The sequence below is a fragment of the Diabrotica virgifera genome, chromosome 7, assembly GCF_917563875.1.
Source record: "Diabrotica virgifera virgifera chromosome 7, PGI_DIABVI_V3a".
Lineage (NCBI taxonomy): Eukaryota > Metazoa > Arthropoda > Insecta > Coleoptera > Chrysomelidae > Diabrotica > Diabrotica virgifera.
Window position 1 is genome coordinate 23,702,898 of NC_065449.1, and position 26,784 is coordinate 23,729,681.

The 26,784-nt window shown below is 34.6% G+C and overlaps 1 protein-coding gene across 2 annotated transcripts in view; it reads left to right on the forward strand.

The window, feature by feature from the left end:
• Nucleotides 1-26,784, forward strand: part of LOC114324789 (potassium voltage-gated channel protein Shab) — a 535,540-nt gene that overhangs the window by 331,015 nt on the left and 177,741 nt on the right. For both annotated transcript variants that reach the window (XM_028272636.2, XM_028272637.2), the window contains exons 2-4: nucleotides 1,618-2,018; nucleotides 7,857-7,991; nucleotides 21,538-21,789. In XM_028272636.2, coding sequence (XP_028128437.1) covers nucleotides 1,732-2,018; nucleotides 7,857-7,991; nucleotides 21,538-21,789 — 674 coding nt within the window. In that variant the 5' untranslated portion in view covers nucleotides 1,618-1,731. The remainder of the gene's footprint in view (nucleotides 1-1,617; nucleotides 2,019-7,856; nucleotides 7,992-21,537; nucleotides 21,790-26,784) is intronic.

Genomic DNA, 26,784 nt, shown 5'->3' on the forward strand with positions numbered 1-26,784 from the left:
CAAATTCCAAATGGAATACTTTAACGTGAAATAACCAAAAATGAAGCACATTTCAGGGAAAACTCATTTTAACTTATTTAAAGTGTTTAAAAAAAGCTTCATTTTTGTTTTATAAAAAAAATTTCTAGCATTAAAATTAAACAAGTTACGCTCAAAATAAAGTTAGTCCCTTTTGGTTTTGGTAAAAAAATCGAGAAATTCACCCCCTAATTATTATCTTAAATGAACTTAATCGTTACGACTTCACAAGTTTCTTGACTCGTGTATATATTGTTTATACGATCTGTAAGTTTCATTGGTTCAAAGTCCTTATTTTTAAAAGGGCTGTAGTTAAAAGGGGTTGAACGAGTCACTGATCACGAATGTATGCAAATTTAGAAACACCAAATCTTAATCAATTTTTACATGATATTCAGAAAAGCAAATCTGATTTTTTTGTGTTTCGAGATTTTTGGTATCTCTAACAATTTTTAAGTTATTTTCAAAAAAATCATATTTTTCAAAATTTAAATTTTTAAAAATTTTACTTTGAAACCAAATGTTTTCAAAAATAAGCACTTTAAATCGATGAAACTTACAGATCATATAAACACAACATAAGTAAAATAATTTGTGGAGCGGTAACGATTAATTTCATTTAAGTTTCTAATTAGGGGGTGGTCTTCCCGATTTTTTTTTTTTGCAAAAACAAAAGGGACCAACTTTATTTTGAGCGTAACTTGCTTAAATTTAATGCTAGAAACTTTTTGTAAAAGGAGAAATAAATATTTTTTTAAACACTTTAAAAAAGTTATAATGAGTTTTCCCCAAAAAGTGCTTAATTTTTTAAATATTTCACGTCGAAATATTCTATTTGAAATTTGGTGAATATGAATCTATTTTTCATTGGCTATAACTCTGGTTCTACGAGATCCAGAGACCTAACGCGTATACTATTTTTTTACATTTTCATAGCCTATATTTTTGCTAAGAACGTTTTTTTCGACAAAATACTTACTTTTTGAGTTATTTGCGAAAAACCGTCTAAAAACGTGGTTATTTTGTTGAAAAATGAACATATTCACTAGCAAATAACTCGAAAAGTGTTGACTTGGCGAAAAAGCTCTATAGAACAAAAGTTACTTAAAATTAGTCAGTTTACCCATTTCGGGACTTATTTTGGACATATATTTTTTCACCCCAAGAGGGGGTGAAAGTCACCCCTAGGGCAAAAGCACACATCAGCACAATATCACTTTTTCTCTTTGACATGTAAGCTATACGTATGCCAAATTTCATGTCAATCCAAGTGGTTCTTTAAAATTTAGAGCAAAAACCGTGAAAGAATGGACTATATACTTTTGCGCAAAGAGAATAAACGTTTGTTTAGCAATAATTGAACCCAAAGAAAGGTTCGCTTTAGTATTTGAACCGAGAGAAAGGTTCGCGTACTGAGATAGATGTGTTGCCAATATAAGATAACACAAGAGAGACCTTTAGGCGGCTAAACAAGAGAGGAATATGCACTTCTGTTGCCTTTGCTGTTAACAGGTGCTTGTTAATAAATTGTTGAGATTGTAAAAAAAAGTGTTATTTATAGACTTTGATATAGACATTGAATATTTGTCTTCTTTTCAGATTCGGATATCCCAAAGACGCGTTGCCGACGACAGTGGCGGGTGAAGTCGGCACGGCCTCGCTCTCAGCACGGCTAACACCACCACGACCCCCAGCCAACAACAACCTCCCACGATGTCTATGGATAGTGGTGGTGGTGGGGGTTCGATAGGAACCGGTTACGGGGGCGGAGGGGAGGTGTTAACCGTTCGTCGGTGGGAACCGATGCCTCCGCCCCCAACTGGTGATCAATCCATGGCAATGGATAATAAAGAACAGTTGCGGTACTCTTCCATTCCGCAGATCTCGATGACGCCGGGTCTTTTACAATCCGCCTCGCAAGTGCCGCCGATGAATCAGCCACCCCCACCTCCCCCACCGCCGCCGCCTTTGCCTCTGCAGTTACAACGGCCTTATTCCAGGTAAGTCAAAACATTCAAATTACACTCAAATCTGTGTAGACCAGAATCGTATAGGTGTGAACCAATTTTCCGACTCTTAACCAAAAAACTCTGTCTTGACAAGTTAGATCTTGTTTTAACTTTGCCTGTGTGGCTATATCCTTCTATTGAGACCTCTCTTATGCACTTCTCCTCACATGTCTTACATTCATAGTTTTCATCTCGTTTCCAATGCCATCCATACATTCAACCATCTTATTCTGGATCTTTTTTTCCCGTCTTCCTAGCGGATTCCGATCCTAACGAATAGAACGAGTGAGTTTGGAAGCATATATTAAGGTAAGTTGACCAAATAAGGCTCACTTAATGTTTGTTAGTTGTTTTTTGATAAATAAAATCACGATATAAATCTGAAAACCACAGAGAAGATAAATCACATATTTAAATTTAATATGAGATTGTTAAATTTTGTCAAATGTTTTATGAGTTGTTACTTTTTAGTCTTTAAAAAATGGTTGCTTCTGGGCCTAATTAGGAACACCATGTTCTTAATAAGGCCCACTTCATGTTCTTAATAAGGCCCACTTTTTAAATGTGACAATTATGCCTGGTTGCACCAACAGATCTTCAGCTCCAGTTTAGCCCAGTTCAGCTTATGTCGCATTGACGTTCCACGTCTTAAGCTTAAGGTCTATTGGTGCAACTATACATTAATCAAATTAAACGAAGGTGACATGTAGGACATTTATTTTGTAAAAAATAATAGGTACTTAAAATAATTATTGCAAACAGTCTGGACATATGAAAACTAAGTCTTTATCATCTGCTGAAAGTCCTACACACTCTTCATGAATATATCGTTTGCAGCTGTCACAAAGTCTCATATCTTTAACGACATCCTCATTGCAGACGAAACAATACCAACTATCTTTTCGGTCTTCTTTGTTTTTTGAGGTTTCAAGTGAGCAGTGTTTATTTTTCTCTTCTCCTTTTTTTAGTTGTTTTTTGACTATTTTTCCGTTTGCCAAGTTTTTTCCTTTTCTTGATTGGTTTTTAGGGTCATTTAAACCAGCTTCATCAAACAATGATTTTGTGACTTCCTGTGTTCGATAGTTCAGGGATTTCTTTCTAGCACCTTTGCGTTTTCCAGTTTCCAATTCTGGTGTTATTAACACTGCGTTGAAACTTATTGACATTTCGTTTTCTTCTTCTGAGCTGTCATGTACTGAAAATTCATTGTCAGAACCGTCAGAACTCTCAGAGCTATCTTGCGTATTTTTCTCCTTTAGAGCTTTTATTTTCTTTTTTCCGTCTGGAGTGGAGCTGCCAATAGGATTATTCGTTGCGGAAGTCGAAGCTGATGGAATAGCAGAATCTTCTGAGTCTAATTTATTTTCTGTTATTTCTGATGGGCAAAAAGCTATGTCAGGAATGACACTCGGATCATACGGGTATATTGCCGTAGCACGAAAACCTGAAATAACATTTGATGTTGCAGTTGCTTTTGGCCATACTTTTGAGAAAATTGTGCCAAACGAAAATTTATTGATCGTTCGATCTGGTTTATTTGTCCAGTAGGTGATAACTTCGTCGTCCCAGTAAGATTCGAAGGCTTTAAATACCGCCTTGTCCAAAGCTTGCAGTTCATGTGTGCAATTACTTGGCAGGCAAAAAAGCGTAATTTCATGTGACTCGGCTTCATCAACAATACCTGCATCCAAATGGGACGATGCTCCATCAAAAATAAGCAGTACTCTTCCTACTGGCTTGTACTTAGCAAAATGATGTACCCACTTAATGAAAACTGGCGTAGTCATACTTCCTTTCTCGGTCATTTCAATAACTGTTCCAGCAGGAAGATTGTCATACCATTCATTCTTCTTTCTTTTTCCTTTGAACAAGATCATAGGTGGAATTATTTGTCCTATAGCATTTCCACAACCGACGATTGTCACATTCTCAGCGTGCTCTTGCGAAATCAAATGAACTCGTTTGACACCTTTACGAGCATATACCTGTTGTGATTTATGAAGGTTTAGGCGGCAACCTTTCTCATCAATATTAAAAATGCGTTGAGGGCTTTGCAGGATATCAAGCTTCAACATAACTTCGCGTAGCTTTTCAAAATAGTCATTGACTATGAATCTGTTTAATTTGGCGGCTCTATCTGGATTCATGAATTGAAATTTTCTTTTAACTACTTCGGGATGTCGATTTAAAAAAAGTTTGAGCCATTTTCGACCAGCTAAGTTTTTATCGATAAAAGGTGCAGATATGCCATTTCTTTGGCAATATTCATGGACAGAACGTCTTATCACTGTTGATGTCAGAGGCATTTCAAAGTCAGCTAGCCTAAAAATTCTTCCACACAACTCAGATTCTTGTTGGGGGGTTAAACATGAAGGGCGCCCAAGTTTCTTTTCCGCTTTTCCACTAAGCAAATGATTCCTAAGTGTTCGACGGGCAATATTAAATTCTTTGGCGGCTGTTCTTACTGACATCCCATTTTTAACTGCTTGCAAGGCCAAAGCCATTTGTTCTTCAGTCCATAAAGCTCTAGGCATCTCAAGCTTTTTAGTATTCTTTCTGAAACAAAGTTAAAAACTTATAAAACGTGTTATTGTAGTGGTCTTAACAAGGCCCACCCGTAGTAGTGATCACTGTAGGTGATCAATGTTTTTTAGACATTACCATTATTTACGTTTTAATAAACATAAGGTAATTCAGGTACTATGAAAGTACAACTAATAAGTACACAAATGTCATGCAGAATAAAAAAAAATCGCACTCATAATCGTATTAAATTACAAAAGCATACTAACCTTAATATTAGATTGGATATTTACCCATTGACCACTGTAAACGAATGATCATATAAAAGCGACAGTTCGCGTCGCTGCTCAACTTAGTGTAACAATTTGCACCTAGATGGCTCTACTGCGTCTGTACATTGCAGCATACTGCCATTATTTGTCCATCCTGAGGAATAAGGGCCAGTGGGCTTTATTAGGAACCGGGCTTTATTTGGCGAACCTACCTTATTCAAAAACCAAGGTTATGATCATAGATAGAAGTAATACCAACCAGCCAGACATTTTAAGAATCAATGACATGGAAGTGGTAAATCAATTTGTGTATTTGGGACACTCATTGTGTGGGACACACTGGTTAAATTCCATCAGACTGGTTGAAATCTACATTTGTGCCCTTCCCAAGAAATCCAATTCTAAGACGTGTAGCGAATATCGCTTTATAAGTTTAATGAGCCACACCCTTAAAGTATTCTTGCGTATTATCCATTCCAGAATACGAGCAAAATTAGAACACAGCATAAGTAAAACACAGTTCGGTTTTAGATGCGGTTTTGGAACTCGAGAGCCCCTATTTGCAATACAAGTCTTGATTCAAAAATTCCTGGTTCAACAGAAAGATGTTTACGCCTGTTTTATCGACTATGAGAAAGCATTCGATACTATCAAACATGACAAACTCATAGAACTATTACCTCTTTCAGGACTTGACACTAAGGACATCCAGATTATAAAAAATCTATATTGGAATCAAACAGCCTACATAAAGAATGGACATATATGGTGTGTGAAAACATAACCATTTCTAGAGGGGTTAGACAGGGCTGTATTCTTTCGCCACTGCTTTTCAACCTGTACACGGAACAAATATTTCTAGAGGCACTGGAAGAGTACAATGAGGGCATCAAGATTAATGGCGTACCAATAAGTAATTTTCGAAATGCAGATGATACTGTTATACTGGCCAATAACATCGAAGATTTACAGATGATGCTAAATAGAGTAAATACAACTGGCAACCGATTTGGACTGAAGACTGATTCAACATATCGACCTGAATATTGAAGCCGAACGTATACTGGGATATACAGTAAATGATAAGTGGGACCCAGACGTAGAGATTAGGATCCGAATTGAAATAGCAAGATCCAAATTCATAAAAATGAGAAAGCTCTTAAGCAAACCGCAACCTAAGCGTTAACCTCCGATGGCGCATCACGAAATGCTACGTACTCTCTACGCTACTTTACATAGTAGTCTCATGTGCCGTCTCATGTGCCGTCTAGAACAGACGGCACATAAAGAAGAAGAAGAAAGGACACTCATAACAATTCAGGAGGATGCACCAAAGAAATAAAAAAAATGTCTGCCATGGCCAAAGAAGCAATGACAAAGCTCACCAAAGTATGGAAAGATCACAACATCACCAAAGATACAAAGATAAGGCTTGTAAAATCAAATGTACTGTTGGTCCTATTTGGATATGAATGCTGGTCTTTAAAGGAACAGATGCCCACTACAAGTAGGTTTCAAAACATTGTGACCGAAAAAATCAGCTCTTAGTTTAGTCATGTGGTTGGTGATGTTGATTATAGTTACTTTCTAGTATTCGTTACAAATCGTTACTTTTGTATAAAGTAATCATTTACAGTATTCGTTACTCTGATTACTATTATTACTTTTGTTACTTTTGTATTTGAGTACCGGTAATCATATCGCAGAATCGTATTTCTCAGTAGGTATGTAGGTATTTTGTATAAAGTAATAATTTACAGTATTCGTTACTTTGATTACTATAATTACTTTCGTTACTTTTGTATTTGAGTACCGGTAATCATATCGTGTATTTCAGTAGGTAGGTTTGTGTATTCCGATATAACAACGACCTTCACCAATCTGATTAAGGAATAAAAATGATTTGATTACTATGATTACTTTTGTTAATTTTGCATTTGAGTACCGGTAATTATATCGAGAATTGTATTTCTCAGTGGGTAGGTATTTTTAATAGGTATTCCGTTATTATAACGACCTTCACGAAGTACGAAGTAATCAGAGTAATCAAAGTAATCATAGTATATACAATAGTCGGTTCTCGCTCTGTTACGATTGGTACGAAGTAATCAGAGTGATCAAAGTAGATATAATAGTCGTTACTTGCTCTAATACGATTGGTACGAAGTAACGAAGTAATCAGAGTAATCAAAGTAGATACAATAGTCGTTACTCGCTCTAATACAATTGGTATAAAGTAAGGAAGTAATCAGAGTAATCAAAGTAGATACAATAGTCGTTACTCGCTGTAATACAATTGGTATAAAGTAATCAGAGTAATCAAAGTAGATACAATAGTCGTTACTCGCTCTAATACAATTGGTATAAAGTAAGGAAGTAATCAGAGTAATCAAAGTAGATACAATAGTCGTTACTAGCTCTGATACGATTGGTAGGAAGTAACGAAGTAATCAGAGTAATCAAAGTAACGATTTGCCTCTCTGTATAGTAATCGTTACTTTCGGTATTCGTAAGTAACGAGTACTTTGTAACAAATAGTTACTTTTTCAGCATCACTACATGTGGTGCGTAGAGAGGGTCTGGAGAAGCTAACATTGCAGGGGATATTACAAGAAGTCAGAGCCTGGGGATGATTATCAACAAGGTAAGTAGACAATAAAAGAGTCGGAGCTCCACTAAACCTTTGCTTTAGGGTTGTTGATGTTAGAGAAAGACGGAGAAAGTTTAAGAGAAATCATTAAAAATTCAAGGTTGCACAATATCTGAATCGGACGACCGGCTAGGAAGAGATAGTTATTTTGTTTCTTTGTCTAAGAATTTCGGTGTCATTGATCTTTTATAGTATAGTATGTACGATTCCCATTGGAAATACGTGCAATAATTTCGCTTCTTACGGAACTCCTTTGATTTATTTCTGTGCCCATTTCTAATATGCCTTTGTATATTTACTTGGTAATTTTATGAACCCGCTTTTAATATAATTCTAAATAAATATGTATGCGTAAGTAATATTATGTATATATGCCTTTTACAGGTCTATGTCTTCACTGCCGCCTGAACCTTTTATGATAATGAGATCGAAAGCACTGAACAAGAGGGTTGTGATCAATGTCGGTGGAGTCAAACACGAAGTTCTTTGGAGGACCTTGGATCGCTTACCGCACACCAGGTATGTTTTCGTAGTTTTACTTTTTTTTTGTTGCTATTGTTTTATATTTTTCTTGATTTATGTAACAGTAATTAAGTAAAAATTACTTAAAGAAATAACGAGAATATCTTCATAGTATTGATCCAAATTGATCCAAAAAATGGCGTAACCGAGAAATCCAAAGTGAAAGTTATCCTTCAACACTAAATTTTTCTATATGGTCCACATAATGTTCAGAAAAAAGTCACACCATTTTGAGCGTCAGGTTTGGGGGAGAGAGGGGAAAAATCGGTAACTTCTTAGTTTTTTACGTTTTTCGTCAATATTTCTAAAACTATGCGGTTTAGCATAAACAACCTTCTATATAAATATGTTCTACATTAAATTTGAAATAATAAGGCCCCATGCATAATCCTTCTAAAATGAACGGTTCCAAAGTGACGGAGGTAGTATTGTATAATTGGTAGAAAGAAGGCCTAACCTAGACATCCAAAGTTAAAGTTTTCCTTCAACACCAAAGTGTTCTATATGGTCCACATATTGTTCAGTAAAAAGTTACACCATTTTGAGCGTCCGGGTTGGGGGGTAGATGGGGGAGAAGTCGGTAAATTAGTAGTTTTTGGTGTTTTTCGTCAATATTTCTAAAACTATGCTTTAGCGTAAACAATGTTCTATACAAAAATGTTCTACGTAAAATTTAAAACAAAAATGGTCTTATACATAATTGTTATAAAATCAACGGTTCCAGAGTTACGGAGGGTGAAAAGTAGAGGTTTTCGATACTTTTTTTATTTCTTGGGCAATTGATGATGATTTTGGGTGGTGAGGTTGACATTTCTTCACGAGCTTATCACTAACATACCATAGGCCACTGAAATAGCAAATTTTATTTAAAAAACAGAGACAGAATATGTTAAAGAAAATTTCTTTCGTTAGTGATAATATTATAAATTGCCCAAAAAATATAAAAAGTATGAAAACCTCCACTTTTCACCCTCCGTAACTCTGGAACCGTTAATTTTATAACAACTATGTATAGGATCTTTTTTGTTTTAAATTTTATGTCGAACATTTTTCTATAGAACGTTGTTTACGCTAAAGCATAGTTTTAGAAATATTGACGAAAAACTTAAAAAACTACTAATTTACCGACTTCTCCCCCATCTCCCCTCCAAACCGGACGCTTAAAATGGTGTGACTTTTTTCTGAACAATATGTAGACCATATAGAACAATTTGGTGTTGGAGGAAAACTTTTACTTTGAATTCTGGGTTAGGCCTTTTTTTGGACCAATTATACTATACTACCTCCGTAACTTTGGAACCGTTTATTTTAGAAGGATTATGCATAGAGCCTTTTTTATTTCAAATTTAATGTAGAATATTTTTATATAAAAGATTGTTCATGCTAAACTGCATAGTTTTAGAAATATTGACGAAAAACGTAAAAAACTACGAATTTATCGATTTCTCCCCCTCTTCCCTCCCCCCAAACCCGACACTCAAAAAAATGGTGTGACTTTTTCTGAACATTATGTGAACCATATAGAACAATTTGGTGTTGGAGGATAACTTTCACTTTAGATGTCTGGGTTTTGATCTAGTTATACCATACTATCATAAACGGATCCCATATCGAACGAGTCAACCAATTTGCATACCTTGGAACAATGATCAACTCCACAGGAGATTACTTACGGGAAATCAAAATCAGAATAGAAAAGGCTATAGCAAATTTTAACAAAATATGAAAAGTGCTCTGCACAAGAGATTTGAAGTTGGAGCTAAGAGTTAGGTTGGCAAGGTGTTACGTTTTCTATACTTTGTTTTATGGAATGGAAGCTTGAACGCGGCACCAATGAAAAACTAGAATCATTCAAGCTGTGGGTGTAGAGAAGACTTCTGAAAATACCGTGGACAGAGCACGTCACAAACAAAGAGGTGCTGAGAAGAATTAATAAAGAAATGGAAATCTTAAATATCATCAAAACAAGAAAATTGGAATATCTCGGACATATTACACGTGAAGAGAGATACAAATTGCTCCAGTTGATTATGCAGGGAGAGATTCAAGGAAAAAGACGCATGTGAAGACGCAGAATATCGTAGCTGCGCAACCTGAGAGAATGGTACGGATGTATATCAAATGAACTTTTCAGAGCAGCCGTCTCTAAAATCCGAATAGCTATGATGCTTGCCGACCTCCGTCGCGGAGATGGAATTTAAAGAAGAGAAATAATTAAGTAAGATAATAATCTTCTCGTCCCAGTCATTCTTTCTCAGTCATCGTCGTTATTACTTATTCTTACTGTACATCTACATACAATTAGCTCCTTTTTGAGCTTGTATTAAAGTAACTAAAGCAAGAACTCACACACCAAAAGGAAAGTGTGTAGGACGTCCCTTGAAAAAATGCAATAAAGTTTGAACACATGCCTCATACCTAAAATAAAGAAGAAAAAGAAAACTTTGTCTTTGTAACAATATAAGTACTCATCAGGAACGGTGGGTGCTAAGGTGTAACAATATGACTACCCACCATAAACGTGGGCGCCAATGACCGACTTCAGATATTAAGACAAACTTCATTTAGCTATACATATACTTTAGACTAATACTATTCTCTGAAGTGGGGGTACATCTGATCTTAATTACAAAACTAAAAATAATTTAGACAGGGAGAAATAAATGAGGATATTACTATAATAACTAGTCATACTTATAATTATTAAGCTGAACAAGCCTTGTAGTAAAACGTTTCCATTTGTGATTACATTTAATTTTAGTCTTATAAATTTTATTTAATTAAACTGGTCTTTTTATCTTCTTCTGTCCAATGCTAGTTCTTTCCATCTCTCAATGTTACTTTTCTTCAGGTCTTCGTACACACTGTCCTTCAGACTTTTTATTGCATGCCTTTCCTTCTCTTTTGTATTATTCTTCGTGAGAGTACCATTTTTGACATTCTTTTACTTCCCATTCTTTCGATGTGCCCCAATTATAACATTCTCTGTTCTTTGATCTTCGTCGTTATCGTTGAGTCTTAATACAATTCTTCCAATTCTTTATTGGTTCTTCTTCTCCACTGACCTTCTATTTTAACATCTCCATATATTGATCTTTGCATTTTTCTCTTCCATCTTTCTAAAAAACCTGTTTCTGACTTTTTCAGCACCCATGTTTCGCATGCGTATGTTACTGTGTAGGTCTAATGACAGTCTTATAAATTCTGTTTCTTGTTTTTCTTGATACGTATTTCTTGATTTTATTAATGCTCGTAATGCTCCATACTTTTTATTTCCATTAGTTGTTCTTGCCTTTATCTTCCCTTTCTCAGGACCATTTTTTTCTAGTTTAGCTCTCAGGTAATTAATTTCTTTGACTTTTTTGAACAAGTATGTTTTTCTGGACGGGGTCGAGTTCGCTTCCAATGGTAAGAATTTTATATATATATAATATCGGTTTACAACGTTCTTCGACGTCTTCCGATTTCCAATCTCCATCTCGTTCTGTCATTCCATAGATCGTCCTCGAGTTCTCTGTCCCTGATTTCTCTATCAGCTCCTTCTCTCCAACTTCTTCTAGGTCTTCCTGGTCTGCGCCTTCCTCTTGGTTGCCATTCGAGGATTTGTCTTGGTATTCTATTCTCCGGCATTCTCCTTACGTGTCCGTACCAGCTGAGTTGTTTCGTCCTGATGTCGTCAATAATAGTATGTGTAACCCCCATGATTTCTCGGACTCTCTCGTTTGTTATTCTGTCGCGTCTAGATATTCCCGCTGAACGGCGCCAGAAGTCCATTTCTGTTTCTCTAAGCATTTTCTCTGTTCTGTCTTTTATGGGCCACACTTCGCATCCATATGTTGTGATGCTTTTTATTATAGTATTATATATTCTTTTTTTATTCTCCTTAGAAATATTTTTATCCCACAGTACGCTGTTTAGTAAGGATATGCCTTTCCTACCCTGTATATTTCGTTCCTTAATAGCTGCATCTAATTTTCCGTCTTGAGTGATCTTTACTCCCAGGTATTTGTAGTCTTCACATAATTTTATTTCTTGATTTTCCTCTACTCGGAGGCTATGTTGGTCTCCTCCGATACTCATGTATTCAGTTTTTTCCATATTCACTTCTAGGCCCCACTCTGTAAACTCTTCTAAAATTTTTAGCATCATGTAACTAAGATCTTCAGAGTCCTGTGCGATGATCACCTGGTCATCCGCAAAGCACAGCGTGTACAAAGTTGAGTCCGTTAGTGGTATGCCCATATTCGTACATTTTTTCTTCCATTTGTTGAGTGCTGCTTCGAGGTATATTTTGAATAGTGTTGGTGAGATACAGCATCCTTGCCTTAGTCCTTTAGTTACTGTGAATCCAGGTGTTATGAGATTTCCCGTTTTAATTCTTGTTGTTTGTTGGTAGTACAACGTTTTTACGGCTTCAACCAATTCTATATTTACATTTGTTTTCTCCAGTGCCTCCCATAATTTAACCAGCGGGACACTATCATACGCTTTTCTAAGGTCTACAAACATCAGATGGACTTCTTGGCCACGAGCAACTTTCTTTTCAATTATCTGAGTAATGGAGAAAACATGATCTATTGTAGATCGACCTGCGCGAAAACCAGCCTGTTCTTCGGCTTTCATATCTTGGTATTCTTCTTCTATCCGATTTTTTATAAGTTTCCCATATATTCTGCTGATACTACTAGTCACTGCAATTCCTCTATAGTTTTCAGGTTTTGATTTATCTCCCTTTTTGTGGATAGTGCTCAGATGTGACTCTTTCCATTCTTTAGGTATTTCATGGTTATTCAAGCATTGCTGGAAAAGTTGTCTTAGCCGCTTAATTAAAACTTTAGGTCCATATTTGATGAGTTCCGGAGCTATATTTCCTGGGCCCGGTGATTTGCCATTCTTCAACTGTTTACATATGGTTTCGACTTCTCTCTCATTTACTCTGATTGGTGATCCCATCAACCTGACGCTTTGTATATCGTTGGATTGTATCTGTTTGAAGGGCTCTCTTGTCTCTGTTAGTAAATCTTCAAAGTATCTTTCCCAAGTTTGTGGTGATATCGACTGAATAATGTCTTTTTTTTTGTCGTTTCTTAAATTTTTTAATAGTTTCCAACTTTCTGAACTTTGGCTTCCACCTATGTATGTATTTAGCATGGTACACTTTTTTGTCCAGAGTTCGTTTTTCTTTTGACATATTTTTCTCCTGACCCTTGCTTGCATTCTTTTATAATGTATTCTGTCTTCCACGTTTTTTGTGTTCAGATATTTTTGATACGATTCTCTTTTCTTTGTTATTTCCTGCGAAATATCTTGATCCCACCAATACGGTTTTCGATGTACGGTTTTTTCATATCGCCCTAGTGCTTCTAAGGCAGCGGCGTGTATACATTCTTTGATGTTTTCGTATGACTGATTCACATTTCTGGTATTATCTTCCGTTTCAATTAGTTTTTCTTCCAGTCTACGTTTATATAGGTTTTTAACACTTTCTTGGTGTAAACTATTCAAATTGTATCGTACTTCTTGGAGCTGTTCATTTGAATTATTACCTTGCTGCGTTTCTTTTTCTATTTTCGGTGGAAATGAAATATCTGAACGTAGGAGATAGTGGTCACTGCCGCAAATTGGTCCTCTACATGCTCACACATCTGTTGTTTTCAGTCGACTTTTTTGTTTAAGAATGACATAGTCTATAATTGATTTTAAGTTGCGTGTTTCCTGAGTCCACGTATATTTATGAATATTTCTATGCTGGAAATATCCATTCATTATTCTAAGTCCATTCTGGTCGCAGATATCTATTAACCTTTCTCCGTTATTGTTTGTGTTATCTTCCCCATATCTGCCAACTACTTTGTCGTTGTTCTTTTTCCCGACTCTGCTGTTGAGGTTCGAAAAAGTTATCTTTCACATTTACAATAGCATCGTCGTTGATTGCATATACTCCCAGAATCGTCATTCCGTATCCTTTTATACACATATTCATTTTTATCATTCTTTCATTGATGCCTTCCCATGATGTTATGTATTTTCTGAAGCGACGGTGTACCATAATTGAGACTCCTTGTTGAGCTCTACGTTCTTTTGTTACTCCGATGTAGAAATGGTCGTATTTACCTAGATTTTCCGATCCTTGACCTTTCCGTTTGGTTTCCGTAATAACAGCTATGTCTATCTTCATATTGTTCAGTTCTTCTAAGACTTCTTGAGTTTTCTTTGAGATCCCTTGGACGTTCCATGTCGCAAAAATCATTTTCCTTTTCCGTAGCATTTTTCGTCGTCGTATATCAGTCCTGTTCCGAGGCCGGATTTTGGATTTTTTAACCTTTAAGATTTTTGACGAGTACCGAGGGGTTAGCCCAATGCCTCAACCCCCAATTTGGAGGGCCAGGGTTTGATTTTGGAGTGTTCCTTCTCCTAGACGGTTTGCTTTCACTGCAGCTTAAGAGTATCGCCTGCCCTTTAATTTTATACGAACCCTAAAATCGGGGGTCGCCACTTCCGCCATACACACCGTACCGAAGATGTTCTTTTCCGCCGTGGATACCGTTGTGGTCTTCATCCGTCACCCTGGACAAGGGACCCCAAGCAGGTACTAGTTTCCCGGGTCAGGAAACTCCTGGAATCTGCGGAGGGCAGGGATTGATTCACTTTCCCTGGTAGGACTGTCCAAAGGAGTTCCTATCCGCTACCCATTTTAAGAATTTTACCTGAACTAAAAAAGGTAGAGTCCGAATTGGCTCCCATAGACAAAATTTATTTTACCTAAACATGTCGAAAATATCACCCAGCGTTGTCACTTCTTTCAAATTTTCTCTTTTTGTTAGAAACAGGTACCTTCCTAGAAATATCTATGGGAAAGGAGGAAGACCTAACCCTTCGGTCCTAACTTAACTTTCGGGTATTAGAGTGTAGAGCGCAAACCGGCCGATTTCAGGTAAGAGCGCAAAACGGTCGAGCGCATACCGGCCGACACCGATAATTTGTGTTAAAATTGCCACATATGCCAATGTTGAACTAAAACAAACTCTAAAAGTATTTGTCTAAAAGTATAATTTTCCCATAAAAAGTCTATATCACTATGTAAATTTCCTAAGCAGTATAAATATTACACGATTTGGCAACAATGTCTAATGTTTCCGCGATTATATGAGAGCCTACCCGCATTCATCCGGGAGCCATTTCGTACCCTTCTAAAATATACCTGAACGAAGCGGAGCGAACTCGACTTCACCCGTTTTTTCTCCATCTATTTGTAATATGATGTTATTTTCTTTTTCTTTTTGGATCTCTCCCATTATCATATACTTTGTCTTTTCTTCATTTATTTTAAGTTCCAATTTTTCGGCTTCTGTTGTTATGTTTTTCATTAGCTTTTGTAGTTCTTTCTTGAATGTTGCTAATAGTATCAGATCATCTGCAAATTCTATGCATTGGTGGCCGTTTTTAAATATTATTTCTTGCATGTTTATTCTGGTTTTCCTGATTATTCCTTCCAATGTCAGATTGAATGCAGTTGTTGATAGTGTCTCCTTGTCGTAATCCTTCCTTGTTGTCAAACATTTTGTATGTATGCCCTTTCCATGCTATTTCGTTTGTTGTGTTTTCCATCGTCATCTTTACCATCCTGACAATTTTACTTGGTATACCCAATTCTTTCATCAGTTCGTACATCTGCTGTCTGTTTACTGTGTCGTAGGCCTGCTTAAAGTCGATGAACAAAGCATATAGTACTGTTTTATGTTCGTAACAGATAGTCTGTATTTGTTTTTAGGCAAATATTTGGTTCATCATTGATCTGTTGTTTCTAAAACCTGCTTGGTATTCTTCCAATATTTTGAAAAATAATTCGACAATTGCTTTTAGTCCAGGACGCATCTGTTTTGAGATGGACGTTGAGAGGTGACTCAAATTTTTTTTGCAGAAATTACTTGAAAATAACTCAAATAATAATATTTGAGTTATTCTCCCACTCAAAATGGTCCGGAACATTGTTTAAATAATAAAAATGTCAAAATATGAAGGAAAAATTCGATTTTTTTTATTGGTTTTTTGATTATAACTTTAAAACTATTTATTTCCGAGAAAAGTTGTGTTGACATAAAAGTTGCGTAATTAAATTTCCTACAATATGGAATTAGTTAAAAATTTAAAAAATAGGCACCCTTGTTGCAAAATAGCAATAATTGCGAAAAAAAAACATACAAAAACAAGTATTCGCACTTTACGTTTTTCAACCATTTATGCTACACTTAGAACCTTCATATTTTACCCAGAAAAACTTTATAATATAATAAAACAACACTGTAAATTTCGTTAAGATCGGTTTAATAAATTTTGCAATCAAGCTTTCGCAAAAAAAATTCTTAAAATGTTGCAGGACTGAAAATAAAGCAGATATCAAGTTTAATTTTTTTGCTTATAGAAGTGTACTGTACCTTTTATTTGCAATTTGCAAAATTAAAATCGATTAATTACCACGGCGTTAGGAAATTTTTTAAATAAACATTAATGTTTGGTGCTACGCGCAGGACAGCGGTGTTCGATTAACACAAGTTGATTTCCACCAAAATTTCTTTCAATCTTTATCTAATATATTATTTTCTTACTTTATATTTTGTTGTATTTTAATATTTTAATTCCATAAAAATCAAACTAATTTTATTATTGTTTGTGAAATATTGTTTAAATAATTGCATATGTTTAAAAATAAACTTTTATTCTCTAAGTTAAAATATATGGACAAATAAAGTTTTTGCTAAAAAAAGTGTTATTTCAAAGGATAGAGTATGTGTTTTAATTTTGCAATAAACAAATTTATTTATTTATATCGAAATGTAATAAAAATTAAAATGTATCAATCGTTATCAAAGGTCATTGGAATGCCCAATCAGAGCAAACTATCCGCTGTCCTGCGCGTAGCACCAATAATTAATGTTTATTTAAAAAAGTTCCTTACGCCGTGGTAGTTAATCGAGTTTAGTTTTGCAAATTGCAAATGAAAGGTACAGAACACTTCTATACTCAAAAAAGATTTCAACTTGCTATCTGCTTTATTTTCAGTCCTGTAACATTTTGAAAAAATGGATTTTTTTTGCGAAAGCTGGATTGCAAAATTTATTTTGCAAAATTTGTTAAACTGACCTTAATGAAATTTACAGTGTTGTTTAACTGTATCATAAAGTTTTTCTGGGTGAAATATGAAGGTCCTAAGTGTAGCATAAATGGTTGAAAAACGTAAAATGCGAATACTTGTTTTTGTATATTTTTTTCGCAATTATTGCTATTTTGCAACAAGGCTGACTATTTTTTAAATTTGTAACCAATTCTATATTGTAGGAAATTTAATTACGCAACTTTTATGTCAGTACAACTTTTTTTTGGAAATGAATACTTTTAAAGTTATAATCAAAAGAAGAAGAAAAAATGATAACTCAAATATTATTGTTTGAGTTATATGAAGCAATTTCTGCAAAAAAATTTGAGTCACCTCTCAACGTCCAAATGTACTAATATTTTTACAGATGCGCCCTGGTCTATTTGCAAATTATAGAAAGCACAGATGACTGTTATCTGAATTGGTTTTAAATGTATCTAATCTTCGAATCTCCGGAATTCGTTTGTTTCTAAAATAGAAGAATAAAAATTAGACAGAACATTTAGCAGATAGAAGGTTGATCGCCAACTATTTTTGGAAGAAAGTAAAATAAAACATATTAACAAATCATTAAAATCAAAAGTAATTGGAATAACATAATTATTTGAAGAAAAATAACAAAAATGTGACGTTTTGTTGTGATGTTACAAGTGATGTTACATCTTATTATTACCGAAAAATAATGAATATATTTCGGTAAAAGCTTACAAAACCCACACCTACACCATACCAAAAGCTGTCATTTAATTAGATTTTTTACACGTAGCACACAACAACAATAGGAGACCATATTTTATACCTTTTTGCAGGAACTCGATTCATAACAAGTTGTTTTCCCTTTGAACGCAGTATATTAAGGTTGACATCGATTTCAACCAATTCTTATTAGAAAATAAAATATTCAAAAGAAAACAGTCGTCTGAATAATATCAGTGTTCTACAAAAAACTTATAGAAAAAGTGTTATATCGGCTGTCTTAAAATATATTGATTTATGAGCTTGATAAAAGATAATTTTCTATATTTAGAGTGTTCGATAATTTAATAGAGTTTTATTTGAGAATATTATATTATTTATAAAATATAGAAATATGGATTACAATTTCATTTAAATAAATAATTTGATCAACATCTGAAAATAGAAGCAAATAATACGGAAAGCGTTTAATTCAAAAATTTATGTATAAAAAGCATCTTTTATTTTATAAAAAGGAATTTTTCAGTATTAGAATAGGACTACGAAAGGCAGAAAGCGCATCGTGCCATCTATTCAACATTGCCCTATTCTTCTTTTTCTTCTTATGCAATCCACTAACGGATGTTCGCGATCACGTTTGACCTTTGCCCTAGAGAAAGCTTCACATTACAAAATTATTTCGAATGTTACAGGATGTTCGATAACATGGTGGCAGACCAAACTTATGTTTTTTTTAAATGAAACACACTATATTTTATTTTATATTCGAAATCCTCTTAACTTCCCCATCACAAAAATATAAAGGTTTGTTATATTATATAGGGCTTTTACAAAGTTATAAAGAATTTTCTATGAAAATCGTAACAACTTCAGCTCCCTGTATAAATAAAAATAAGCGCAACAGCAATGGTTTATTGGTACCATATTTTTTGTTGATTGTGAAAATTTTTAAGAATTGTTGATATTGCTAAATTTCTTTATATCGAATACAGGGTGAGTCAAAACGCAAGTACATTCTTTTCTCAGAGATTTTAAATTGAACACCCTGTATTTTATATCACTATCGAAAAGTACCATTACCGTACTTTAATGTTTGTATAATATTCCCTATGTCTAAATTTGTTAGTTTTCGAGATATTTTAATTTTTCAGAGCAAGTTATTAATTAGGGTGCTGTATTTAAAATTACTGAGAAAATAATGTACTTGCGTTTTGACTCACCCTGTATTCGATATAAAGAAAATTAGCAATATAAACCATTTTTATAAATTTTGACAATCAACAAAAAAATATGACACCAATAAACCATTGCTGTTGTGCTTATTTTAAAACCTTTTTATATACTTGGCTTGGATGTTGTCACGGACTCCGCAAATTTTGTAATCCATTTTAAAAATAGTTCTAGGCTACGTAGGTACCTGAAATTTTCAGAATAGGTTTGAACTAGCTAACAATGTAATATTTAACTGCTATTATACAGGGTGATTGATTAGTGGGGTAAAGCTCCGTAGATCCGTTATTATAGTAATGGATAGCGATAAAAGTTGATAACAAAAATTGTAGCTAACTTTGAACTTAATATTAAAAAATTAGTTAGAATGATACAGGGTGTTCGATAACATAGTGGCAGATCAAAGTTTTGTTTTTTTAAATGGAACACCCTGTATTTTATTCTATATTCGAGATCATTTTAACTTCTCCATTACAAAAATATAAAGGTTTAGTATGTTATACAGGGTATTTACAAAGTTATAAGCAATTTATATGAAAATCGTAACAAGTTTAACTCCCTGTATAAATAAAAATAAGCACAACTGCAATCGTTTATTGATGCCAGCTTTTTTTGTTTATTGTTAAAATTTTTATAAATGATCGATATTGCTAATTTGCTTAGCAATTTTGACTGCTAAGTCAAAACGCAGGTACATTATTTTCTCAGTAATTTTAAATGAAACACCCTATATTTTATATCACTATCGAAAAGTACTATTACCTTACTTTAATTTTTATATAACATTCTCTATGTCTAAATTTATTAGTTTTCGAGATATTTTTATTTTTCAGAGGAAATTATTAATTACGTGTATAAATCTATCCAAATTTTAGGTAAGCCATGACTAAATCGTCTAAAACTGACAATTTACGATTACTGATTGATTATTATCAATCTCTAATCATATTTGGCTACAATTTTTGTTATTAACTTTTATTGCTATTTATTATATTATATTATCTATTACTATAACGGATCTACGGAGATTTACCCCACTAATCAATCACCATATATGGATAAATCGATTTGTTTTTTATTTCAAACTATTTTACAAACGTGACTAATGCAATGATATTTTAAAGTACGGTAATAAATCGATATCTACAAATTGATGGTGGGTCAGTGGCATTAGACTGCAGATCGAGAGTTCCCTAGTTCGAACACGGATGTTGCGTATCTTTTTAAATTTTTTTATTAAATAAATAAAAGTTGATATACTTAAAAATCATATTTTCTAAGTTAATTATTATATATAAATATTATCGGAATGGGACGTTTCGGTGCCGCCGGTTCATCGCCGGCCGTTTCGATGCCGCCGGTTCATCGCCAGTCCATTTCATCGCCGTCATATCTCGCATTTCCTAGAATTCCTAATTAATACTAAAAATAACTAATAATTGTAACTGTCGAAAATTCGGAAATATATCAGATAGCGATTAATTGACTGGCGACGAATCGGCCGGCATCGGCATCGAACTGGCGGCATCGAAACGGCGGCGATGAAACGTCCTAGACCCAAATATTATACATATAGTTAATATACCATTTTAAACAACCGTTTTATTATAAAAAGTACTTTTTTATACTAGTGTAATTTTTAGAATTATAACTTTCAACAGTTAATACACCTACTCAAAATTCATATTTTATTCTTTCAAAACAACTTGTGTCCTGTATTGTATAACAAAACCGTGTTATTATAAAAAGTACTTTTTTATTATAATGTAATTTTTAGAATTTTAAGCATTTTATAACGTCAAATTATTTTATATTCTCCCCTATAATTAATAAAAAGGTTTTATTATAAAAAACTTCTTTTTTTATAAAAGTGTCATTATTTATTTATACAGGGAGCTGAACTTATTACGATTTTCATAGAACATTGGTTATAACTTTGTAAATATCCTGTATAACATAACACACCTTTATATTTTTGTGATGGGCAAGTTGGGAAGATTTCGAATATAAAATAAAATATAGGGTGTTCCATTTAAAAAACAAAAGTTTGGTCTGCCACTGTGTTATAGAACACCCTGTAACATTCTAACTAATTTTGTAATGTGAAGCTCAAAGTTAGCTACAATTTTTGTTATTAACTTTTATTATCTATCTATTATTATCTATTTATTATCTAGCTATCTATTACTATAGCGGATCTACTAAGCTTTATCACACTAATCAATCACCCTTATTTTGTATTTACCTGTACAGGTGTGCTGCGCCTGAATGAATGCAATGGACGCAACCTGTATTAGCAGCCAGATGGCCGGTACGGTGTTCGAGGAAGCAAAGGGAACAATATATGAAAGAATCAGCTGTCTTAAAATACTTTCTCTAAAACGCTGCTAGCTCTTAGACCATTATAAATAAGAACATGTTGTAATTTATTTATTTTCTAAATTTTGTTTATTTGAATTTCAGGTTAGGCCGCCTTCGTGACTGCAACACCCACGAATCTCTCAGCGAACTCTGCGACGACTATTCCCTTATAGACAACGAATACTTCTTCGATCGCCATCCTAAATCCTTTAGCTCTATCCTCAACTTCTACCGAACCGGAAAGCTACATCTCGTCGACGAAATGTGCGTTTTAGCTTTCAGCGATGATCTCGAGTATTGGGGAGTGGACGAACTCTATTTGGAGTCCTGTTGTCAACACAAATATCATCAACGGTAAGTATATTTTGTTTATACTTAAAGTGAATGAAAAATAAAAAAATATAAAAAAAATATTTTTAAGAAACGCTTTTCTTTAGTTAGGAGTGACTAAAACTAAACATATTATAAAAAATCAACTAAAAAGCAAAAAATAAAATGAATTGAAAAAAAAATCGAACACATTCGTCAAATGTAAGCGTGGCGCATCTTCATCGAATAAACGGTTTTCTCACCACTCTTTTCTTTAACGAATGCGTTAGATTTTTTCAATTTTTTTTTATTTTTTGCTTTTTGGTTGATTTTTTTATAACATGTTTAATTTTAGTCAAGCATCTACAAGCATACGTTTGGTGGAAAAGATATTATCACTATAATTAAGCGAAACCGCCTGCAGTGGCCAGTACATGTAGCCCGGGCCCCTGAATCGAACATGATAAAAAATATTCTAACAGCGCAACCCGTGGGAATGAGAAGACGGGGTAGACCAAAGCTGAGGTGGATGGACGGGGTAACACAGGATGCCGAGAAGATCGGAGTCGGCAACTGGAAAATGCAAGCAAGGGACAGAACAGAATGGCGTAGAAAGCTTGAGAAGGTCGAGGCCCTCTAAGGGCTGTAGCACCAAGATGATGATGATGTTTAATTTTAGTCACTCGTAACTAAATTTAAGCGTTTCTTAAAAATATTTTTTTCATATTTTTTTATTTTTTACTTTTTAGTCTTACACTTTTCAAACATTAAAATATATCGTCATGTTTATTAAAATATGTATAAAACGTATTATGATGTACAAACATGAAAAGTAGTCGGAATCGGTAAAAAATTTGAAACTTTTTGTTTATTTATGAAGCATAACGTAAACAATTAACGTAAAAAGTGAAATTATGTATAGTTGATATAATTAACTACAATCTGTAAAAGTTTCAATTTTCTTCATTTTAAAAAACAAGAGAATTTAAGCATTTTCCGTTAAAATCGTTTTTTTCTTTAAACAATAATTAATACACAAAAATTTTTTTTATTGACTATTCGTGTATTGTTCCCGCGAATGCAAATGCCTGCAAATTTTTAGTCATTTGCATTGAAGAAACGGCAGTCAAATTAACGTCCAAAGATTTGACCCAATCGATTGAACTAAAGAAAAGTATTTAATTAATTAATACGACAAAACGAATTCTAATGTTAATTGTAGCACAAAACGTCTCTACCGGTGGTGTTTCTAAAATTACGATAAAAACATGAATTTTTTAAATTCGAGTTTTGGTTGAAGTATTGTTTCGTATCGTATTGAAATTTGACACGAATAAACGCCGATTTATATCATCATCATCATTCTCTTTGCCTTATCCCTATGCGGGGTCGGCTTCCCTAATTGCATTTCTCCACACAATTCTGTCTTGGGTCATATCAATGTTAATCCCCTTTACCAACATGTCCTGCCTTATCGCCTCCCCCCAGGTCTTCTTTGGTCTTCCTCTCCTACTCCTTCCAGGAATCTGCACTTCAGCTATTCTTCGTATTGGGTGATTAACGTCTCGACGTTGAACATGACCGAACCATCTTAACCTATGCTCTCTCATTTTGGCATCAATTGGTGCCACACCTAGACTTCCCCTAATATACTCATTTCTAATTGTATCCTTCTTTGTCACTCCACTCATCCATCTAAGCATTCTCATTTCCGCCACATGCATTCGTTGTTCCTCTTTCTTTTTCACTGCCCAACATTCAGTTCCGTACATCATAGCCGGTCTTATGGCTGTTTTATAGAATTTTCCCTTCAGCTTCATTGGAATTTTTCTGTCACACAACACACCACTCGCTTCTTTCCACTTCATCCATCCAGCCCTAATTCTACTGCATGCATCTCCATCTATTTCTCCATTACTCTGTAATACCGATCCTAGGTACTTAAAACTATTGCTTTTCACAATCATTTCACCATCCAAAGATACCATTTTATTTGTAGTAGCTCCATCTTTAAATGAACATTCCAAATACTCTGTTTTTGTCCTACTAAGTTTTAAACCTTTTTCCTCCAGAGCTTGTCTCCACTGTTCCAGTTTTTGTTCTAAGTCTCTTTCACTATTTCCTACTAACACGACATCATCAGCATACATTAAGCACCATGGAATGTTACCCTGTAGTTTCGCTGTTATCTGGTCCAAAACTAATGAGAATAAATACGGACTAAGCACAGAGCCTTGGTGCAATCCTACTTTCACATGAAATTTATCAGTCTCTCCCACACCTGTCCTAACACTAGTCGTTACTCCCTCATACATATCCCTCACAATCTTTACATATTCACCAGGGACTCCTTTCTTATTGAGTGCCCACCACAGAATCTCTCGAGGAACTCTATCATATGCTTTCTCAAGATCAATGAATACCATATGAGCGTTTGTTTCTTTACTCCTGTATTTTTCCATCAACTGCCTTATAATGAAAATTGCATCTGTTGTTGATCTACCCTGCATAAAGCCAAATTGATTCTCGGATATTTCGGTCTCTTCACGTATCCGTCTGTCAATTACTCTTTCCCATATTTTCATGGTGTGGCTAAGCAGTTTTATAGCCCTGTAGTTTGTACATTGTTGTATATCTCCCTTGTTTTTGTAAACAGGTACCAGTATACTGCTTCTCCATTCGTCTGGCATTTGTCCGACTTCCATAATTCTATTAAATAGACCTGCTAGCCACCTTGTTCCTGTCTCTCCCAATGCTCTCCATACTTCCCCAGGAATATCATCTGGTCCTACCGCTTTTCCTTTCTTTATTTTTTGAAGCGCTTGAGCCACTTCCTCGTTGGTTATTTTGGTGACCATTGCTGCTACTGTCTCCGTTGACTCTACAGGCTGTCTGTCAAATTCTTCATTTAATAAGCTGTCAAAGTACTTTCTCCATCTCTTTTTGACTTCCCTTTCGTGAACTAGTATTTTATTATTTTCATCTCGGATACATCTAATCTGATTAAAATCTTTTGCTTTCCTTGCTCTCTGTTTGGCTATTTTATATATCTTCGTTTCGCCTTCCCTGGTATCAAGTTGATCATATAGGTTTGAATACGCTTCTGCTTTGGCTTTTGCTACTGCTACTTTCGCTTCCTTTTTCGCCACCATATAGTTTTGAAGATCTGTGTCGGATCTGGTTTCTTGCCACTTTTTATATAATTTTCTCTTCTCTTTTATTTTTCCTTGTACTTCGTTTGACCACCACCAAGTCTCTTTATCCTCAAACTTTTTTCCTGACGTTTTCCCAAGTATTTCAATAGCAGTCTCTCTAATACTACTGGCCATTTTTCTCCAAATTGTATTAGGGCTTCCTTTCATGTTCCAACATATTTTTTCTACTATTCTTCTCCTGAATAGACCTTCTTTCTCATCTTTCAGCAGCCACCATTTGATTTTTTGTGGTCCTCTCCGATATTTTTGTTTAGTTTCGCTTTTTACTTCGATGTCCAGAACAAGCAGCTTATGTTGTTGGCTTACTGTCTCACTCACTATTACCTTGCAGTCCTTGCATTCACGTATGTCTTCTTTCCTTATCATGAAGTAGTCTATTTGGGATTGATGTTGTCCACTTTTGTAGGTAATAAGTTGAGTTTCTCTCTTTTTAAAGAATGTGTTAACAATCGCCATATCCAATGCTGTTGCTAATTCAAGCATGTCATCTCCAGCTTCATTTCTAGTTCCAAAGCCTAATCCCCCATGTATTGTTTCATATCCTGTCTTGGTTTGGCCCACATGTGCATTGAAATCACCTCCTATTATAACTTTCTCCTCTGCTGGAATATCACTCAGTACGTCTCCTAATTGATCATAGAAAGCTCTTCTTTCATTCTCACCCAGACCTGTTTGGGGAGCATACACACAAACAACATTCAATACCTCTTTATCAATTACAAATTTCACTGACATCATTCTGTCACTCGTTCTTACAACTTCTACTACGTTACCTTTCATTTCACTATCAGCAATTATACCAACTCCATTTCTAGTGTTACTACTCCCTACATACCACAATTTGTATCCTTCACCTAGTTCTTTCGCCCTTTGTCCTTACCACCTAGTTTCTTGAATACAAGCAATTTGAACTCTTCTTCGTTTGAGCGCATCCACTAACTCCAGACTCTTACCTGTAAGACTACCAAGATTCCAAGACCCTATCCTGATTTTTCTAACCTGCAATGGTGTTCCCCCTGAGATAGTCCTCACCCGGAGATCCGAACGGAGGCTCATTTTACTTCCGGAACATTTTACCTCAGGAGATGCCATCATTTCAGTATAAGTTTTTACTGCGTTTGGAGAACGCCGATTTATATATAAACAAATATATACCTCGTCCAATTTACTTACCGTTGCACGTCATCTGCGCCATAGCCTGTGACACGATACCAACACGAAATATCTAGGCGGTAGGTGTGTTCCCCTTTAGAATCATTTTGATTCTAAAAAAGAACACACCCACCGCCTAAATATTTCGTGTTGGTATCGTGTCACAGGCTATGGCGCAGATGACGTGCAACGGTAAGTAAATTGGACGAGGTATATGAGCGTTCAAATTTTGAAACTTTATTATTTATTTATGAAGCATAACGTAAACAATTAACGTAAAAAGTGAAATTATGTATAGTTCATATCATTAGCTACAATCCGTAATAGTTTTAAGTTTCTACATTGTAAAAAACAAGAGAATTTAAGCATTTTCTATTAAAATCGTTTTTTTTTATTTAAAGAATTAATAACCACAATTTTTTTTATTGACTATTCGTGTATTGTTTCCGCGGATGCATCTGTCTGCAAATTTTCATTCATTTGCATTGACGAAAAGTCTGTCAAAGTAACCTCTTAAGATTTGATGCAAACTATTGAAGTAAAGAAAAGCGTTTAATAAACGAACCACAGGAGAAGATGGAATAGTTTTATAAGCACTAAAAATTGGAGGAGATATATTACTTAAAAAAATTAAACTACTTTTCAATATTTACCTTCACAACGCCAATATTCC